General features: G+C 36.1%; 1 protein-coding gene and 1 long non-coding RNA gene across 2 annotated transcripts; one reads left to right on the forward strand and one right to left on the reverse strand.

Annotated features, from left to right (window-relative positions):
* The first annotated feature begins 7,420 nt into the window (after nucleotides 1-7,420).
* On the forward strand, nucleotides 7,421-9,184 carry LOC121234260. The gene is made up of 2 exons (XR_005934351.1): nucleotides 7,421-8,086; nucleotides 8,191-9,184. It is a non-coding gene; the product is annotated as an uncharacterized LOC121234260 (long non-coding RNA).
* LOC121234238 lies at nucleotides 8,966-14,306 on the reverse strand. Its single transcript, XM_041130112.1, has 9 exons — nucleotides 14,148-14,306; nucleotides 13,962-14,020; nucleotides 13,784-13,847; nucleotides 12,531-12,570; nucleotides 11,073-11,308; nucleotides 10,932-10,995; nucleotides 9,901-9,992; nucleotides 9,567-9,803; nucleotides 8,966-9,360 (listed from the first exon to the last, which is right to left on the reverse strand). The coding sequence occupies exons 1-9, from the start codon at nucleotides 14,181-14,183 to the stop codon at nucleotides 9,208-9,210; spliced, it is 981 nt and encodes a 326-aa protein (XP_040986046.1). The 5' UTR covers nucleotides 14,184-14,306; the 3' UTR covers nucleotides 8,966-9,207.
* Nucleotides 14,307-17,907: the final 3,601 nt, after the last annotated feature.

Raw genomic sequence — 17,907 nt, forward strand, 5'->3', positions numbered from 1 at the left:
TCTATTAATAAAATTTTACTTTTACTTATAAAAGAATCTTTTCTCTTATTCGCCAACAATACCCTAATGTTTTGTGAGGCCAACCTTGACCGTATTATTTGAGGCTTAAGGGCACTTCTTCTTCTATGCTTTGAAGTTGTTTCTGGATTGAATGGGGGCATGCTCATAATGTGGAAAGCCATATTTTCCATCCTTGGATGCAAGATTTCTTGCTTGCTAATGAAATGCCTTGGACTCTCGTTGGGTCGATATCAATTTTGGATGATGTGCTAGAAAAATGAAGCAGACACTCGCTAGTTAGAAGATGTTGTACTTATCCAAAGGTGGCAGAGTTACACTTATTAAGAGTACCATCTTCAATATACCGATCTACTTCCTATCATTGTTTCCACTTCCCTCCAAGGTAGCTTACCGAAACTTTAACGGGATTTCCTTTTTCTTTTGGGGGGGGGGGTGAATAATGTGCGTTCGTAAAGTGGCTTGTCTTCCTATGTCAAGAGGAAGCCATTTTCAAGCATGCTTTGCAACCCAAAAGAGAAACCTATGGCTCCTAGGTGCAAACCTTGATTTTTCTACCTCATTTAAAGCTTGATATGCTTTGTCTACCTCACGTCTAAAATGTGCAACTCTCATCTATAAAAGTATGCAATTAAAAGTTGAGATAGTATTGACCAGATAGCAGAGAGCACAAATGATATACGTTGAGTGTTATAGCCAATTGATTGTTTCTCTGTAATAAGATTGTGAGGCTTTGATATATTGGGGCTTTGGGTTTAAGTGACTTGTTGCCATTCTTTGTACTCCATCTTTTGACTAGTGAATTTTTTTGAGATTGTCTTCGTCAATGGGTATAGGTTTTTCTTCAATCTGAACCACTTAAATCTTAGTGTCTTGTGTGATTGCTTAAATTTATTTATTTTATTTATTTATCTTTTTTCTACTTCTTGGCAATCTTAAAATCTCCATTTGTCACAATAATGTGCTTAAATCTCATCCAACAAAATGGGCCATAGTTTGTTCCCCAATTTCATAAGGATGCCCGGATATCACTTAGAATGGGAAATTTTCTAGAGAGCCGTCGTAGATTCAAAAGTATAGTAGAGCATGGAGAGATTGGTGCTTGAACGAGACGAGTGGACCATATGGGGTGGGGCTTTTGAAGCACATCATAAGAGGATGGAGTACATACTTTTGTTATACCCATTTTGAGGTGGGTGATGGATCCATAATCAGATTCTGGCATGACATATAGTGTGGTGAAAGTGCATTCAAAGAATCTTATCCATAATTCTATGGTACAACGAGAATGAAGGAAGCCTCGATTGTGGACTTGCTAGATCAATCCATTGCACTCCCCAATAAAATGTCACATTTTTTAGAGTCACCCATGATTGGAAAGTTAACGCATTTTTCAAATTCTAATCTAGTATACTATATTCCTATGAGGGGAAGTTGAAGATAAGCTTTTTTAGAGTCTTGGATTGTTGTTTATGCAAAAAGAGCATTCTCTAATCACCTACTAATACATTTTGAGATTGCCACGATCTTGTGAAATGGCTTCTTTGCTAGGGTAGGCGTAGTTTGAGTAATGCTAAGAAAGGTTATCGATCTCTTAGCTTCATGGAGAGGCCTTCAAGGCATTTCTCAGATTGCCGTAATTTGGAAGATGATATTGATCTGCCTATAGTGTCTTTAGAGGGAGAAGAACGAGAGAAGCTTTAAAGATTATGAGCGGTCAATGGATGAGTTTAGAACTTTCTTTTCAGTACTTTGTTCGATTAGTCGACTATAATTGATTTTATTAGATGAACATTCATGAATTTCTTGTACCACTAGAGTATCACACCTAGGCGTTGCTCTTGTATATGTCTCATATACTCGGACTCTTGCCTATCCTTATGATCATTAAAACCTTGTTTACCGATAAAAAAAAATAGTTAAACATCTCACCGAATTTCTTATTTTTTATGATATTGGGAAAAAAAATAGAAATTTTCTTGGAACACAAAAAGCTCATTGAGAACTTCAAGGTTAGAGATGGTCATACTCCAAGTTTAGAAATGTAAATTATTTTAGATACCATAGGTAGTCACTAGATAATTTTTCTTTTAAGTAAGTTATGCATTCTGATTTTGTTTCTACCATGTTTATGCATTCTGATTTTGTTTCTACATGTTCTGATGGCAAAATTGTTTACCATTAAGCTTTTTAGAATGCTTTGTATCAATCCATGCCATGATAATCAATCGTAGCGCCTTTTGCAAGTTCATAAGTCAGCTACCTGCTTTCTCCTTCATTGTAAAAAATTCATTGAATTGGTTTGTGTATGTTCTTTTGTTTATCATGTTTATTTTGTTTGGCGAACATGATAAAAAATTCTGGTTGGCAAACTTGATCAAAATAGCTTAAATTTTTGTGTATAAAACTATGATTAGTAAACAAAGTATTTGATCAAAATAGCTTAAATTTTTGTGTATAAAACTATGATTAGTAAACAAAAATACTTTGATCATGTTCGCCAACCAAAATTTTTCATTTTTCTTCAACTTTCTATATACTCATTTTTTAATCCCCAAATAAATTCATCTTGCTAAACATGGTTTTCATCTAATCATTAGTGTACTGATCCATCACTTACACCAAAACCAAATATAAAAAATACCTTTCATGACAAATACCAAAAACACACCCCTCAAACATGATTTTTTCCAAGCATCTTTTCAATTGGTCTTATCACTTTTTGCATGGCAAGCAAATACAAACACATGGGAAAAGAATTTCTCGATTTTTGAACGTTTTGTTCTTATAAACAATGAGAGACACCGGTCTCTATGCTTGCTTAATACAATCTATGGTTGAGGGCACTAGATTGAATTAGCTACAAGATGGGCTCTGTAGAGAAGAAATCAAAACAATAGTCAAGGTGGATCCTCTACTGACGTCCAGATGAGGGAAGAGGATGTCAATTTAAGGTACGGAGGTGAGGTGCAGACCAGAAAAGTATGCCTGGATTTTTAGTCTTCCATGGAGAAGATCCAGCTAGCTGGATCTCTGACAGGTTTCAAGACCTAAAGAAATCTGGACAAATGACTGACTGGGATTCGTTTATCAAAGCATCTGGTTAGATTCGGACCGAATGTCTATGATGACCTTATGGATGCCCTTACTTGGTTGAGGCAAAATAGGACTGTAGAAGATTACAAAGATAGATTTGAAACACTGTCTAATAGGTTGAGGGGATTATCTACCCTCATAAGTTAAGTTGCTTTCTCAATAGGTTGTGTGATGACATTAGGCTTCCTGTTAGGATGTTTAATCTACCCAACTTAAGAACTACCTATAGTCTAGCAAAAATATAAGAGGAAAATGTGAACCTATCCAATAAAAGCAATAGATCTTTTATTTCTTACTCTCATGACCTAGGAATCCTTAAAAAGCCAAACTTGGCTAAGGGAGAGGCAAGTAAGAGTGTACCTAAACCTAACCAGCAAATTTAAAAAATTAACTAACATTAAATGAAAGAAATGAGGGATAAGGAATTGTGTTGTTACTGTGATGCTATATGGAATCCTAGGGACCAATTTCATAACACGAAACTCTATATTTTAAATGGGGTTTTGATGGAAAAGAAAGGAGAGACTAGCCGAGAGGAAAAAGGAGATAGGAGCAGTAGATGTGAACGACAACCAAGGAAACCCTAAAATATCTCTTCACACTCTGACAGATTCTCATAACCCAAGAACCATGAGGATAATGGAAAAAATTGGGGTTCAATACAGGGTAAACCCACAATTTTCTACACATAGCAATGTTGGATAAAGTCAAATTTCTCCTAAATTGTGTTGAGAATGTTAGGGTGAAAATAGCAAGTGGGGAATTGATTCCTGATAAGGGAGAATGCAATGGGGTGAGGGTTAAAATCCAAGGAACCACCTTTAAAGTTGAGGTACATGTATTGGTGTTGGCAGGTTGTAATATGGTACTAAGAATTCAATGGCTCCGAGAGTTAGGGTTGGTTTTATGGAATTCTCAAAAATTGACTATAAAGTTTTGCTACAATGGCAAGATAGTGGAAATACAGGGGTTGGCAGCTTCCAAATTGATTGAGGATGGCTCCATTAACAAGTTTAACAATTTTTTTTTTAAAAAAAAAACAAAAAAAATGGAGTAATCCTGTAAGTTTTAAAGGGAGACTTGGAAGATAAACTAGTGGTGGAAAATGAAACCCCAATAGCATTTCAGAACCTTCTGAAGTAGTTTGCAAATGTGTTTGGTGAGCATAAGGGTTTTCCCCCTACTAGAACCCATGATCATGCCATCAATTCGATCCCAGATGCCAAACTCATATCTATAAAACCCTATAGATATCCCTATTTTAAAAAATATGAAATAGAAAAAAATAGTTCAGGAGCTGTTAGTCTTAGAAGTTATACAACCTAGCAAAATTCCTTACTCTTCCCTAATGGTGTTGGTTAGGAAGGTTGTTGGGACATAAAGGTTGTGTGTGGACTACAAGAGGCTCAACGGTGTCACCCTTAATGGCAAGTTCTCTATACCGGTAGTGGAGGAGTTGATGGATAACTATATGGGGCTGTTACCTTTTTCCAAGATGGATTTAAAGTCCAAATCGGATTCGATTTAAGCCCATTGATGAACACAAAACTACATTTAGGACCCATAAGGGTCACTACGAATTCCTAGTTATGTCCTTTGGGCTAACTAATGCCCCCATTCACCTGTCAAAGTCTTGTGAATGACGTTTCTGACCCTATTTGAGGTAATTCATCCTAGTATTTTTTGTAATATCTGGTGTACAATAAGACTAAATCAGAGCATGTAAAACACCTGTAAGTAGCCCTGGAGACGCTGAGACACCACCAATTGTATGCCAAATAGTTTAAGTGTCACTTTGGGTGCAGTAAAATTTCTTATTTAGGCCATTTGATTCCTACCCAAAGGAGTTAGAGTTAACCCAGAAAAGGTGCACGCTATGAAGGAATGACCACTACCTAAATCCCCTAAAGGCATTGAGGGGATTCTTAGGTTTGACTGGTTATTTCCGTAAGTTTATCAAGGGTTATGGGAGAATTGTTAGCCCTTCTACTAGAATGCTCAAGAAAGACAACTTTCATTGGAGTGAAGAAGCCAATGTTGCATTTTTTTTTGGACTGAATGAGGCCGTCACTTGCCCCCCAGTATTGGTGCTGCCAGATTTTTCTATACCATTCACTGTTGAGTGTGATGTTTCAAGCATTGCAATAGGGGCAGAAAATAAAACCCTAGAAAACTACCTAAGATGCTTCACATGGGATCAGCCAAGGGATTGGTCATCATGGATACCACTAGCAGAATGGTGGTATAAGTTCCACCCCTCACATGTTAAACTAAACTCACACCATTTGAGCTATTTTACGAGTACCCCCCCCCCCCCCCCCCAAGGCGCTCTTGAGACTACTAGACTATATACTTAGTGCTTCCCATGTGAAGGTCGTGGAAGAAAGTCTTCAAACCTGAGATCAGATCTCAAATCTGCTCCGACACAACCTGCATAATGCCCAAGATCGCATGAAGAAATATGTTGATTTAAAGAGAAAGGATTCAAGAATTTACAAAAAGTGAATGGATTTATCCTAGGTTCTAACCATACTGACAAGCCACGGTGGCCCACCGACACAACCTCAAGTCGGCTCCACGATTTTTTAGGCCCTTTTAGGTAGTTAAGAGGGCTGGGGAAATGGCATATCGACTAGATCTTCTAGCATCTTTCAATATCCACCCAATTTTTCATGTGTCATAGCTTAGAAGGAAACTAGGCACTTCGACCATGAAAGTTCCCGTGCTACCCTCAATTGATGACCAGGGGATCCTTAAACTAGAGCTAGAAGAAATCTTGGCACGCCGCATAACCAAGGCCGAGAATCATGCGAAGGTAGAGCTTCTTATTCGTTGGTAAGGGCAAGAGGCCAATGATGCTACTTAAGAAACCTATTCACGGTTGAAGGAGACATTTGCACATAAAAGAGGTTTTGAGAAGGGAAGCTTCGAGACAAGGGAGAGAAAGGAGATCTCGGTGTACTTGTGGGCTAACTACTGTTAGGTAGTCAAAAACTAACATGTACTGTTAGTTACTTATCAAAAACTACTAAAGTTACATGTACTGACGTGATAGGCTAGGCTTGATGCGCCTCATATTATCATGCATATCCTTATTTTACTAAATTTATTAAGTTGTTTCAAGTGCGCCGGAAGCTTGCTCCTTGGGGCCTGGTTAGTTTATATATGGACTTACTTTTCATCTGCTTAGCTTAGATTACCTTTCATTTGCATTTGTATTCGAACTGGCCTATGGCCTTTGTTGAGTGCTTTCCATTATGGTCACCTGACAATATATGTACTGAAGGCAGCTTATTGTAAGGCTATTCTAAAATATTATAGTACTTTTCCCATTTCCTCTCTTATTTTCTTCTTCTTAATTCGGAGGTGCTCCCCTCAGCTATTATCTAGGTATTTTATCAAACAGTTGGGGTGTGTTACACAAACTGCTGCCCTATGCCACCATTGACAACTCACCCGCATCAACCCCACTCCAACACCTCCCTTGATGCAGGACCACACTCCACTCCCTTGTTATAAAACCAGATCTGGCCTTTCTCAAACATCCATACCCCTAACAACTCCAGGATGCAATCTCTCATTCTATCCTTTTCCTTCTAGATTTGCATCCTTGCCCCCTCTCTCTCTCTCTCTCTCTCTCTCTCTCTCTCACTTGCCAACTCATGCCTGATTGCTTGCTCTCCCAATCTCTTAATTCTTCCATCTAGATTTCCTCATCCTCGACCTGATGTCTTCGTGCCCTTCTTACTTTGGAGTTGTAGGAAGAATGTTGGTTGCAATTTGGAATTTGGTATTAATTAGTATTTAAAAGTTTAATGGAATTTTAAATTGCATAATTACTTTCATTTTCAAATAATAATTTTATTTTTTTAATTTCTAAATAGATGGTAACTTTTTATATATAATGATGCCAAACACTAATTTTTCAGCTTGGATACTTAAAAATACTTACGCATAAGAGTGATGATAGACACACAAGTAGAACAGTTACCAATGGTCTTTCTAGCTTGCTAATTAGTCTGGTTAATTAGGAAAAATTCAAGATTGTTGCATATACTCATTATCCACACGCTACACATAATTTTTTATTTTTTTTATTTTTTTATTTTTACTAAATGTATAGTATTATAAATAATGAGTAGAATAAATCAATTAATTTAAAAAGAATAAAATATAAATAAATAAATATGGTGTGCGGAGATAATGAGTAAAGCTACTTCGAAAAGCATCTTTTGGCGTTGAACATGAACGGTAATGATCCTTATTTTTAGTAATTTTGAGCCTTCTCTCTCTCTCTCTCTAGGATTGTGTTGCCTTGTTGGCATATGAACAACCTTGCGTGGGAGTCATCGGTTGGATATCTGCGTGAATAGTCACATGGCTTACACAGTGAATGCTATGATCTTGTCAACGAATCCCAACTTGAAAGACTCGCATGGTTGCTTGCAATCATGTTTTGAAAGGCCTACTCAGGCAGCTAACTGCATACTGCTTAGAGAGAAGGTCCCTAAATGGGGGGATCAAGGTGGTCATGAAGCTAGCTTTCTGCAAGAGAAATCAACATTGATAAGAAGGCAAAGTGTTAGACGTTGATCATGTGTTAGTGCTCACTCTTCTCATCTTCCCCGTGTTCATAGCCTAGCTGTTCATCTTTACCCAAGCTACTGCAAGTGATGCGATTATTTTTAGGTGTATAGAGGCTCCATGGCTACTTGGGTGATCCGTGGTACTGCGCTTCAGTACTCTGTGGCCGGGAAGAATGAGATGTTCTCCATGAACGAAAAAGTTTAATTGAACGGTGGTTTTAGTATGAAAATTCTTTCATCATCTGGAAGACGTTTCACCTGCATGATCTGGATGGAACCGTCTTTGCATTTCTCTTTCAGGAATGCTAGATCAATGGTTCCAACTGCATGGAACCGGCCGGGTTTATGATGCTCTTCATTTATTGCAGACCGAGCCATCGATTCAGGTGCCTTTTATACTATGTCCTTGTACACCAAAGCAAGGTTTCCATGTAATCTGTTTGGATGCAATTAAAATGAATTTTTCCAAAAAATTATGTTCTTTTGATAGGGAATATTGTAGCTTTGGAGAATATCGAAGACCAATGAAAATTACTTTATGGCCAAAGACTTGTGGCCTAATTAACATAACATCCAGCCTCCAAAATGGAAGTTTAGAGATCGAAACCCCTCTCCCTAATTCAAAAAAAAAAAAAAATTTTGAGACTTTATGAAGGGGGAAAACTTTTGTCTTTGAATGATATCCTTCTACCATTTATTTTTGTATATTGAACTTGTATCATTGAAAATAAGGATTGGTACAAGAATAGCGATTGCAATTTGCATGCATGCTTGTGAATTGGCGACTTAACACATAATTGGTAGTGCTTGTAATCTTGCTCTGATGATATACAGAGTGTGTGTTTTCTTCATATTTTTTCTCTAAATTTACCTATAGTAAAGTCATGCAGGAATATTTCTTTTCTCTATCAAGGTGATATATGTTTCTAATAGGGGTACTTTTTGTATAGAGAATGGTCATACCATTATCATCAGACAAAGCAGTTTGGAATGCTGCTCTGAATAATGAGGTGGTCCAGGAGCTCAGGGAGTCCTACTAACTGTGGTTGTAACTTGTTTATGTTCATAAAAGGTCTCGGCTTTTTTTGTGATCTTGAATGTAATATTGGTGTCAATGGTAATTATCAGTATTGTGGTTGTTTTTTATGCAAATAATTGACCTATAATTTGATGACACCCGAGATTAGTCGGGACTTGTTCTCGGACACCCTGTGCCAATATACTAAAAAAACAAAGGTTGACCTATAATTTGATGACATGATAGGTGGTTTTCCCTACTAGGTGACTTGTATTTTACATTGATTTTACATATTGTTCTCTATTTCACAAAAAAAATTGCAAAATAGAGAAGCCATTGAGAGGTCAGCAAAAGTAGTTTTACAAGCTACCTTGTCAGCAATTATAGTTACAAATTTACTCCTATCTCTCTCTACATATGTGCGCCAATACTAGGTTACTAACGTTGAAGGTTCTCCCGCCATAAAGCCAGAACTTGTGCTTCAGGCATTTAGCCCAAGTTGATCACACCATCCAACAAGGAATCAACATCAAGAGTAACAACAGCTCGTTTGCCAAGCTCTCCAAGAACACAACATTGTTTTTCTGCAAGGTTGATTGCAGCAACATCTTGAGCAAATACGCAATCTGAACCAGGTGTAACCTGCATTTTTTAACAGAGAAATAGTAAACAATACATGATATATCAAGTGATTCGCGACGACAGAAATTACTGGAGTTCTTATGCAAAAGAAATCTGACTTAGCTAATTTCTTGCTGCAGGTAACGTAAACAAGAGAGTGACGGTGTGTGCATGCACACTTAACGGGTGCTTGTGTTTAGCTTGGAGAAAGCACTGATTTGACTCACATCATACAGGGTGTTTCCCAGCTTCAACTTGATTGCTCCACTCTTGTATACCAGCATTTTGCCCAAATATCCACCAGGCAACTCTTCCAAACTGCAGCCCTTCTTTGAAACACCTCCGCTATCCAATGACGAATCCGTTTCAACTTTCTCTTTGCCCTTTCTACTAGTTGATCGCTTGAGTAAGGGCAGACTAGCTGGAAGCTTAAAGAAAAACATCTTTTCTTCCTCATTTTCCGCCTATCACCAATCACCAGTTTGTTGTCAATAGCTATGGCTAATATGTTGCTCTACTAAATGTTCAACTTTATCTTTAACAATTTTTTAATCTGATTACCATCAGCCCAAGGTCTGAAGCAGGACTTATGGTATTTTCATCATACTCCGAATTTGCAGCAGCCTCCCCAAATTCTGCCTCATCGAGGAGTTCTTAAAACAAAAGGTGCAAATGTCATTTAACGTTATGGACTTCAGTAAAATTCTGATGGGAATCACTGAAAAAATCATGCTAAACATTATTGATGAAACTTGACATAATGGCTGGCATAGTGCCATTTGCCTCGTGAACAAAATCCTTTGACACAAGAGGAATATTCACCTTTGGCATAATAGGTATGTACATCTAATGCAGCCTGTTTGATTAAACTTCCAGGAAATGTAGTTCAGTGAGTAATGGCATCTCTATCATTTCAGATGCCAAAATTTCTGGGCTGTGAGATATTTTTCATTATTTTCACAGAGAGCCTAATAGTGACGCTAATATATAATAACAGTCTTTGTGATGTTTTTGGAATTCTTAAGTGGAGATAAGTATGTGCATTAGTCTTTATATATTTTGACTACTGATCTAGGGACTTATGAATGTAGCTTTTATCTGTCTATAATGTTTTCAGGGCATTTTAATCGGAGTTAAGTCTTCCTATCAATTAAACTGAACGTGGAGATGCAGAGATTAGAATTATTTCGATATAGTAGTTTTTTAATGCCAAGATTCCTAACTTACTCACATTGGTGGCTTTTAGCCTTCTGGTGGCAGCAAGAGTTTCAGTTTTGCATCCTTCTCCCTACTTTAACAATATGCTAAGGAGCGAAGAATGCCAATGTGAAGTAGGCATCAATATCAGTCCCACTGAATGCAGGGTCTTCTGTAAGTTAAGTTGCATGCTTCTAGGTGCAAATGAGAACTAAGCATGTTTAGCAGGAAAAGGCACTTTTCATTTGTCGAAAAAGTGCAAGGGTTCCATTCCCTGACAAGTATCTAAGGTCACCCCTAAGTGACAAAGACAACCTATCCTTTGTCACAACTACAAATACTCGATGTCCTTCTGAAATTGGAGTCATTATTTGTAGAAGCATCTGAAAGCATACCTGGGTCTCCAGCGTAAGGCCTCCTCAATGGAATAGTAGTAGGATAGTAAGTGTTATGGTAATCCTGCAGCATCAGTGAATCAGACGCCAGTATGAGAGAGAGAGAGAGAGAGAGAGATGTGCACAGCAGCAATTTCTTACCCAGGGTTCTCTATATTCTTTCTTGACAATCTGCACTGTACTGGTAGGATCTGCAGAACATACATCCCTTCCATCTTCATTGGCAGCTGAAGGTGAAGATAAGAGAGCTTTCCCATAATCGGAACTTTTGGGGCAGGAGCCACTGCTTTTACCACCAATACCATCCTTGGAAACACCAAATTTCCTTATCAGAGCTGATGGCGTAACTCCAGGACCAAATGCAACCTGAACAGAAGCTGCAGGTTTGCAACCAAACATGGGATGAAAACTGGATATACAATAGTGAATGATGATGATTCACATTTCCTCATATCCATACAGAATTTTCCCAGCTAGTTCAGCCCCATCAAATGCACGCCATTTACTTCCATTAAGTGGAATGGTTCAAACTAACTGTTAACGTGTAATTTACTTCCAAGTCCACTCTGTAAAGGTGTAATTTATATATTTTGTTTTGTTTTGTAACTTCTGCCTAGCCACCCTCCTCAAATCCTTGATATTAACTTTCTCTGGACCCCAGAATTTTCAAAATATATAAGTATCCTCTTGGGGAGAAGCCATTGATCACTTAAGGAACATGTATATTGGAATCCATACTAGTCTATCAAATCCTAAAGGTGCAATTTAGAAACAACATTCATTCGATTTCATTTACATACTTCCTGAAGCAATTTTTTTTCCTGAAATGTCATCTTGTTATTTGGCTCTCAAGTTAAGATGTATGAGGTCCCTCCTTTGAACAATGGGTATAAGACAACGAAAACCTAAAAGAAATGGGCTTTAATTCATGTTTTACCTCTTAGGCAAGGGAAAAAAAATCAATTTCCATGTGATAAACCAGTGAGCTTATTCGTTCTTAAAGATGCTTCTAAAAACTGAGAAATTCAAGTCACAGCAATTTTGTTGCGCCATCTTTATATCAGCCACTGAATGTTGGGGTCTTTTTACAAACAACACATTTCCGTCTCTAAATGGTTACTACCAAAATGGATTCTTAAGAAGATGGGTAAGCAGATGCTTGATAATCTCTAATGTAAAGTAGGGAAATGGATAGGTAAATGAGAAGGTGTAACTGATCTAATAAAATACAGAACATGCAATCTTGCCAAGTAGATTTCAACATCTTGCATAAGAGTAGAAATTCTTATATTTTGAATGCCCATTTCCTTCCTACCACTACCACGTACTAGGGCATATGCCTGACTCTCTAGAACTTTTTCCAAATACAAAAAAAAAAAAAAACATTCAAATCATAATAGTCTAAAAGGCACTCTATCTGTCACATAATTAGTGCATGATTCCCTAATCCTGATGAGTTGTACCATGAGGATGAGAGCCTTTCATAACTCAATGTGAAAATACTAACACCAGTAGTAAAAATCACCAACCTCATTAAGAACTTAAAGAATGTGGCAATATATTGAGAAAGTAATAATAGTGGAGAATAAGAGAAATTACATTTCTTTTCGTCTTTAGGTCCCCGTCTCGCAAGGTTCTCCTGTAAAAAAGTGAGCCAATTCTGATCTCAGGTAGTATCTCATTGAAATGACCCAATAGAATGTCTACTTGAAAGAAGCTCATAATCATAGCCAACCAAGATTACATCGTTGCTAGATGGGTTTTCCGCCATGGAAAAGGAAGGAAGCAAAAAGGAAAAAAATAAAAAGAAGAGTAAGAGTCAATTCCTGTTCTTTCACAGATGATGGTGCTGAGAAACAATACATTATTAATTCTTTTTTTTCCTTAGCACATTAATTTATTAATTCATTTCTTTAGTTTTTACCTTTTGGGGTCAAAGTTCAAACCCATCATTTAAACGAAAATGCAGGAACAAATGAAAAGCAGTCCTTCTTTTGAGCCTCGAGCCTTGACACAAGACCTCTAAGCTAATGGTAACAATGGGTTTCAGGGCTGAGCCAACACTTTACAAATGGGAGTATGACCAGTGACCTTTGGTTCAAGTGGCACTGCTCCCAGTGTCTCAAGGGTGAGAACTGGTGTTCAAATTCCCTCATTCCCGTAGCCTAAGAACAAAGATAACATGAAATAGTGCAGCTTCGAGGCTCTGTGTATGGGATTATTTCAGGCATTTGACAAAACTAACCAAATAAAAAGTTATCAATATTGCCCAACCATACCACGGCCACAAGCAGATGGGCTAGACAAATAGCTTGTCCCCCTAAATAGCTTTGAAAAAAAAAAATTATAGGAAATAATTTTTTTTTTTTAAATATTTTTTCCTAAATAGCTTGTCCTCCTAATTTTTTGACTGACAAAAATGAATATTTGATCCTTCTAAGGGCGGGTTTGGTTACACAAAACCAAACTATCTCATCTAATCTCATATAATCATTATAACTTTTTCAAACTTACACATAAAATATAATAAACAATTTAAACTTTTTTAAATTTCAAAACAAAAAAAAAATAAAAAATTATATTATAAAAATATTTTATTTAACTTTTAACAATATTTTATTTAACTTTCAACATAATATCTCATCTCATCTTATCTCATATCATCCACATAATTAAACGAGGCCTTAAATGCATTAGAAACTAAACGAAACGAAACAAAAAGTTTCGGGGCAAAATGAATGAGCAATACATAACTTTCTAGAGTCTCGTCCCCATTACAAAAAAAAAATAATAATTAACTGCGATTAAAAACAAACAAGCCGTATGCTTTTAAGTTGGAAAGAAAGACGCACATTGAAGCGACGAAGTAGAGACTGGGCATGCTCGGCTTCTTCTTCTTCGTCGTCACCCACTTCACTGCATTAAAATATAGGATAAATTAAGTCAAAACAAAATTTCCAGTTTTTTCTAGAGAGAGTAGTATCATCATCTATAACCATGTATAACACTCAAATGTAGGGGAATTGTTACGTTTTGGGTGGTGTGGGTTTGGGCTTTCTGCGAGGTGGGGCTTTGGGCGCAAACTTTAACTGCACAGAGACAAATCAGATTTTATCAGACTGTATTGCCAAGAATTCAGGACTCAAATTCCAATTAGAATTCTGATATAGAATCAATCAGGAGAGGAAATGAAATTATGAAAGAGAACATTGCTACCTTCCTCGGAGCTGAAGATGATTCGTCTTGCTCCATGGTTTTGAGGTTGAAGACGACGAGGGAGGAGAAATGCCCAAAAAGGGGGAAAAAACTGTCAGCACGGGGTTTCGAGCAAGAGAACCCAAGGTCGAATGTAAAGGAATTTTCCACTAGAGTTGAAACAGTTTGTTCGTGTCAGAGTTTGCAAATTTACCTATTTATTATAGATTTTACGACTAGAGTTGTACGAAGTTTGAATTTGGGCTGGGTTGTGCTTTTTGCTGGGCTACTGCCTTCATTTTTGCTCTAAACCTTTTTTTTTATTTTTTTTCTTAAACTCTATTTTGGGTCTTTCTTTCTTTCTCTCTCTCTTTCTTTGCTTTTTTTTTTTTTTTTTAGTCTAAACCCTAAACCGAATCTTTGTTTTCCTAAATTTAATTTTTACTTTTATTTTAACCCTAAGTTTTTTTTTATTTGTGGATTTTATAATTTTTTTTAAGAGTACTGTTATTCTAAGATTTCTACACCATACATTGCATAAGTGGCATAATTTAATTTGGAAGATAAATTTTAAAATTTGAATCTTACAAATCAAATCTTACCATAAAATGATGTGGATGATTAGCTCTACACACCGACTTGAGAATAGAAAAAAACTTTTTTAAAATCAAATTTAATTATTAGTATTGATTATTAACAATTACTAATTCGCTAGTGTCTTCTTTTTTTTTTTTATGGAAACAAACTCATTTCATTAATGAACCGAAGTTACAATTGTGACTTATCAATACATAAAAAAATCTAGACTATAAGTCAAACTACGCATCAGCACTAGGGCTTCCTCATACATAAATTTTTTTATGACGGACATTGTCTTAACTTCTTAACAAACTATCTCATAATAGAGAAAGCGCTCTATAAAACAGAACTTAAAGGCCCATTCTCTCCTTCCTAGAAGGAAGAATAGGAGACACTGCTATGGACACTAAATCCAATAGCTTATTTCTATTGTATTAATAACTAAAATAACAAAAAACTATAAATAACACACATTAACAACTACTAACTACAGAACCACAAGCACTGGTGTGACCCCAGATGTCACGCCTATCGCAAACATCAGCATCTCAAACCCTGACGGCACGAGCACCCAGCTCATGCACAGACAAAAGCAGCCTCCACTGCGCAGGCAGCACCTACACGCGAACAATGGCCGTACGGTCACCAGTCGTAGCATCACTCACCACTCTCGAAGAGCTCTTGCCCCAGATTACGTCCAATCTAAAGGATCAACACCTCACTCGAGTCAATAAAACAACAAAAAGGAAAAAAATATACAGCAACGAAAATATTGGAACAGAACAACAACAAAAAGAAAATCAAAAGCGGATAAACAGTGCACGATTTGTCGGCAGAGGCGTGCAGAGCACTGGTCACTTGGGGAGGAAAGCCGACAGTCAATCTTGAAAGCCCCGGAGTCAGGAGTCCAGAGAAGCCAAGCGTGGCGTCGGCAGAGGACTCCTCGGTGGTGCATGATGGCCACGCACCTACGCGCTTCGGGACTTCATCCCGCGCGTGCAGGCTACGCTCCACTCCGGTGGACGCCATATTCACTAGTGTCTAATTACATGTTATTATGTTATAGTATTACATGTTATTAACTTATTATACTAGCCTATTATCCCATTTTTCTTATTCCATTGTATTATATTAGACCATTACATATTGCGCACTATTAGCTAGTCAAGTATATTATTTCTATATTTGACTATACATAATAGTAATATTATGATTTTTTTATATACTAGACTATTAGTCTATTTGTATTATAATATAATAAATAAGTATATTGTTTTACAGTAATTAATATATACCAGTATAATATTGAATTTAACTATATAAATTATAGACTTTTTATATGAGTATATATAATTCATATATAATACTACATACTTTTATAACTTATGTATACTAGAGTCGGAATTCGAGTCGATCAAGCCACAAATCCGATTCTGAAATAAAATAAAAAATAAAAAATAAAAAAAAAAACAACAACAATAACAACAACAACAATTTCAACCCTAATGGTGGAAAGTAGAACGGAGTTCAAAATCAAATTTTTGTATTTTTGCACAACTCTAACCGGTATGGTGAGATCGATGAGGCATCACATGCCTCTAAGATGATGCGTGTGACTTGCAAGGAGTAGGAAAGGGTAAAACATGGTAGGACTTGTGAAATGAGTTTTGCTACAAAACAATAACTGTTCAGATCACACACCTTATATACGATGTGGAATTTTTTTTTTCATAGTGTGGGTATTTTTCATAGGGTGTAAGGGTCTTTTTCATAAGATGTGGAGTGTGAGATGTCGGGTGGTGAATAATGACTAATAAGAATAATTTTTTTTGTGAAATATGAGAAATAATTTATTTTTCTGACACATGATTTTTTTTTCTTTTTTTTAGAAGACGTTGTGCTATTGGTTTTGGTTCAAATGATATTGACCAGATATTTGAAGGGTGAGATCCGAGTTTTAATTGTAACACCCACTTTATTTCAAGCAAACAAAAAAAAAATAATAATAAAATAAATTGGTTTGGTAATCCTTTCATGCACTTATATTTTCCTATAAAAATATTTGAGGGACTCATAAAATATAATGTAAAAACTTGTTTTTGGGTAAAATATGTCAAGTTGAGTGCGTTGACTTGTTTTTTACATGTTTGGCTACTAAAAATATTCCAAAATGTTTCACAAAATTTTTCCAACTTCAAATGAAAATTTTTTGAATCTAAAAAAATTATATTTCTCTCCAAAAAAAAAAAAAAATTATCTAGATTTTAATGAGAAAAACCAAAAATATTTTATAAAAACCAAAAGAGAATTCGCCTCGTTTGTTTTCATAAATTAGATGAGTTGAGATAAAAGTTGAAAGTTAATAAAATATTGTTATAATATATTTTTTTAATATTATTTTTGTTTTGAGATTTAAAAAAATTGAATTGTTTATTTTATTTTATATGAAAATTTGAAAAAGTTGTAATAATTAGATGAGATGAGAATGATTGTGAAAACAAACAAGGCCTTAAAACTTTTTAAGTGCTGGTTTGGATTCAAATATGAGATAAGATGATTTTAAATTAACGATAAAAGTTGAATAAAATATTATTAGAATATTATATTTTAATATTATTATTATTTTGAAATTTGAAAAAGTTGAATTGAAATTTATAAAAGTTAAATTATTTATTATATTTTGTATGAAAATTTATAAAGGTTCTAATTATCCAAATCCAAACAGGAATCCACCAACTCACTTTTAACAATTCACAAAACCCAATAAAAACTACATCTCAAAACTTTTCCAAAAATTTCTTAAACATTCTCAAATTTCAACATACCTTTTTTAAAATAGCCTCATATTGAAGTTATTAAAATATTCATTTTCATTAAACAACCTAACAAATTAAAAATTATGTGTTCATTTAGGGGTGGGCAACGAGGCCCCACCCCCGCTACCTCGCCCCACATCCGCTCTGCCCCCGCATGGCAGGGCGGGCAACCCCGTTTCGCCCATGCGGGGGGTGGGTCCCCCTTCCCGCATCTAGGGCCCCTAGCGAGGGCTGGTGATGAGGAGGGCCCAATCCAGCCCCGCCCAGCCCCCGCCGTGTATATACAAATATATATTACAATTTGTTAGACTTGTTCACAAAATATGTATTGGCAAATTTAAAAACTACATAGTTTAAAAACTAATACACTACAATTTATACAAAAT

Source organism: Juglans microcarpa x Juglans regia, chromosome 6D (assembly GCF_004785595.1).
Source record: "Juglans microcarpa x Juglans regia isolate MS1-56 chromosome 6D, Jm3101_v1.0, whole genome shotgun sequence".
Taxonomy (NCBI): Eukaryota; Viridiplantae; Streptophyta; class Magnoliopsida; order Fagales; family Juglandaceae; genus Juglans; species Juglans microcarpa x Juglans regia.

Bases quoted from the DNA above. Each gene is read 5' to 3' on its own strand.
- LOC121234238 (XM_041130112.1), bottom strand. From the start codon at position 14,183: ATGGAGCAAGACGAATCATCTTCAGCTCCGAGGAAG. The intron at 14,021-14,147 runs GTAGCAATGTTC...GTCTCTGTGCAG, and splicing joins CATCTTCAGCTCCGAGGAAG to TTAAAGTTTGCGCCCAAAGC. The intron at 13,848-13,961 runs GTAACAATTCCC...ATTTTAATGCAG, and splicing joins AAACCCACACCACCCAAAAC to TGAAGTGGGTGACGACGAAG.